The 2,770-nt window shown below is 40.4% G+C and overlaps 1 protein-coding gene across 1 annotated transcript; it reads right to left on the bottom strand.

Moving 5' to 3' along the window:
* Window positions 1-338: 338 nt before the first annotated feature.
* On the bottom strand, window positions 339-2,551 carry LOC124888906. Its single transcript, XM_047400191.1, has 3 exons — window positions 2,406-2,551; window positions 1,014-1,119; window positions 339-752 (listed from the first exon to the last, which is right to left on the bottom strand). Exons 1-3 carry the CDS (start codon window positions 2,549-2,551, stop codon window positions 339-341), a joined length of 666 nt encoding a protein of 221 aa, XP_047256147.1.
* Between the last annotated feature and the right edge of the window lie 219 nt (window positions 2,552-2,770).

The raw sequence follows: 2,770 nt of genomic DNA on the forward strand, positions 1-2,770 counted from the left end.
TTATCACAAATGTCGTCGGCCATAATAGATATTGCCTCAGAGCTGCTGTTTCTGATGACAAAGCTGATGGATTATCATAGTTGTGACAGCCTAGCGAAAATGTCATCAGGAGCACTTGGCTAGATATATCGATCCGACCTTCTTTTAACTAGAACCTAATGGAAAAAATAAATAATTTGCTGGAATATAAAAATTTTGGGTTGCCTCCCAATAGCGCCTAATTTACTGACGCGGCACGACTTGGTTATCTTGACTACTCAGACTTTGCCAAGACAACCTATTGATACCCATTTACCGTCTTTGTAGAATACGTCAACAATTGAGAAAACACTCATCTCCTATGCCGGTGTCATGGATGAGTGTATTTTGAATCTTTCTTCCTTGTCACTGAACCTGAACTTCAGCGCATTCAGTTCCATATCCACTATCACTCTCCCAGTTGCAAGGAATGATCTACCTAAAATAATGGGCACTTCAAAGTCCGCCTCATGGTCCAGAACTACAAAATGAGTAGGCAGAATGAAGTTGGCCACCTTTACTAATACATCGTGTAATATACCCACAGGCCGCTTTACAGACCTATCTGTGGTCACCAATCGTATGTTCGTCGGGGTAGTATCCCCCAAACCCAGTTTCTTGTACACAGCAAGTGGCAATAGATTTATACTGTTTCCCAAATCACATAGTGCTTTTGTGAAATGCAGGGACCTAATAGTACACGAGATGGTAAATGCTCCTGGATCTGCCTTTTCCTACGCTAAAGTCGTTGTAGAGATAGCACCAGAATGAAAGAGATTGTCCTTTGTCTCATGGCTAACCTTCCATTTCTTAGTCACAAGTTCTTTCATTAACTTTGTGTATCCTAGAATTTGCTAAAGTACCTCAACCAAAGGCAAATTTTTTGTTAATTGCTTGAGCATTGCCATGAATTTTCTGAATTTTGCATCATCAACATTTTTGTTCAACCGCTGAGGAAATGGAGATGGTACTCTTGGGATAGTTTTCAGCATTACCTCTTTCTGCTTCTGTTTGTCTTTATCCGGAGCATCAGTAGAATTATCCAACTTCTCAGATTCCACTAGACCACTTTCTTCCGATTCAACATCAACTACATCACAACTACAGGTTTGCCCAAAGAAGGGTCAGATAATATCTTACCATTTCTAGTGGTAATATCCATTCATGAGCCATCATTCCTCGGATTTTTCACTGTATCACTTGGTAACATGCCACTCTTCTTCTAGTTAAATGCTGCAGAGAGTTAACTCATCTGCTGTTATAGCTATTTGATTGCGGTGCAGTATGAGTGCACCAACTGACTGATGGATGTCAGATCGGTCTTCATGGTGGTCACACCAGAGTTTGTAGGCTCCAGTCCCTTCAAAAACTTAACCATCATGTCATCCATGGACATCTTTTTAGAACTTGTTGAAGCAACCTCACGATTTCCTGGAGGAACATATAGCCTGCCCCTGTCATTGTTATACCTCCAATTTCCTTACTCCATATCTTTATAACCAGGCTTATCATAGTAAGTCCGACCTTGATTCCCTTGGCTATTGCCTCAAAAACCCTCCTAATTATTAACATTGTTAGCATCTTCATCTATATCAGCCACACTTCTATCCTGAGATCCCACAGCTTTCACCTTTTTAATCTTGCCTGATAGCAAGTGCTTGGTTAGTAAGTCCATCTATGTTTTAAGGTGAGCCATGTCTTGGTCATGCTCCTCTTCTCTTTTGTGTTGTTATGCAGTAATACCTACATAAGCAGTGGGACTGGCCACCACAGAGTTTCTAGTATGCCATGCCCGACTCTGTTTGGTCATTTTGTCAAGCATCTCTGAAGCCTCTGGGAATGTAAGATCAACAAATGAACGACCAACAGCATTATCTACAATTGGCTTTGTAACATAGTTAAGATCCCTGTGCAAAGTCTCCATCAAATATATGTATGTCATGTTGTGGTTCGGATACTGTATCAGGTTTATCTTGAATCATTCCCAGGTTTCATGCAAGGCTTCAGTCGGGAGCTGCCTAAAGTTGCTGATCTCATCCTTAAACTGTACCCTCCAAGAAGACGAAAATAACTTTTTAAGAAAAGCTCCTTTCAACTGCCTCCAGTTAGTTATATAATTGGCTGTCAGCTCATTTAGCCACAATATTACCTCCCCAGACAGAGACAACAAAAAAAATCTCAATCAGATAGTATTCTGGCCCACTCCTGGGTTATCAAAAAATTTGCAGATGGTGATAAAGTTCACCAGATGCAAGTTCAAGTCATCCCCAGGAAGGCCACCAAACAATCCCTTTAGATTTAGGATCGGCTTGTACTCTTGACTTTCTTTGAACGGACAGTTCCTGTTAACATTATGTCGTACTGGTGCAAATATTTTATCTACATGCCTTGGGTAACCAGGATTTAGCAACTCCTCATATCCTACATCTTCGTCCTCAGGATTTGGATGCAATGCTTGTTGCCCGACATTTTGCACATTAACCTGCGCTCTAGCTAAGGCTGCCAATCTGTCAGCCTGTTTCTTTTCTGCCATGCTTCTAATTCATTATGGTTTCAGATTAGGTGGTAATAATGGTTCTCCCAAACATCTGGTTCTTGGCATACACTATATAGATCCTACAAATTAACCAAAATAATAAATAAATGTAAAACTAGGAAACTTGACTAAAGTCAATTAGCGCATACAAACTTTATTTTTCAACCAAATTCCCTGGCAACAATGTCATTTTTGTAACCCAAAAACTACACCTCT

The sequence above is a fragment of the Capsicum annuum genome, chromosome 11 (assembly GCF_002878395.1).
Source record: "Capsicum annuum cultivar UCD-10X-F1 chromosome 11, UCD10Xv1.1, whole genome shotgun sequence".
Taxonomy (NCBI): Eukaryota; Viridiplantae; Streptophyta; class Magnoliopsida; order Solanales; family Solanaceae; genus Capsicum; species Capsicum annuum.

Bases quoted from the DNA above. Each gene is read 5' to 3' on its own strand.
- LOC124888906 (XM_047400191.1), bottom strand. From the start codon at position 2,551: ATGGCAGAAAAGAAACAGGCTGACAGATTGGCAGCCTTAGCTAGAGCG. The intron at 1,120-2,405 runs GCATGTAGATAA...GCAAACCTGTAG, and splicing joins CTAAATCCTGGTTACCCAAG to TTGTGATGTAGTTGATGTTG. The intron at 753-1,013 runs GTAATGCTGAAA...ACTTTAGCGTAG, and splicing joins ACAAACAGAAGCAGAAAGAG to GAAAAGGCAGATCCAGGAGC.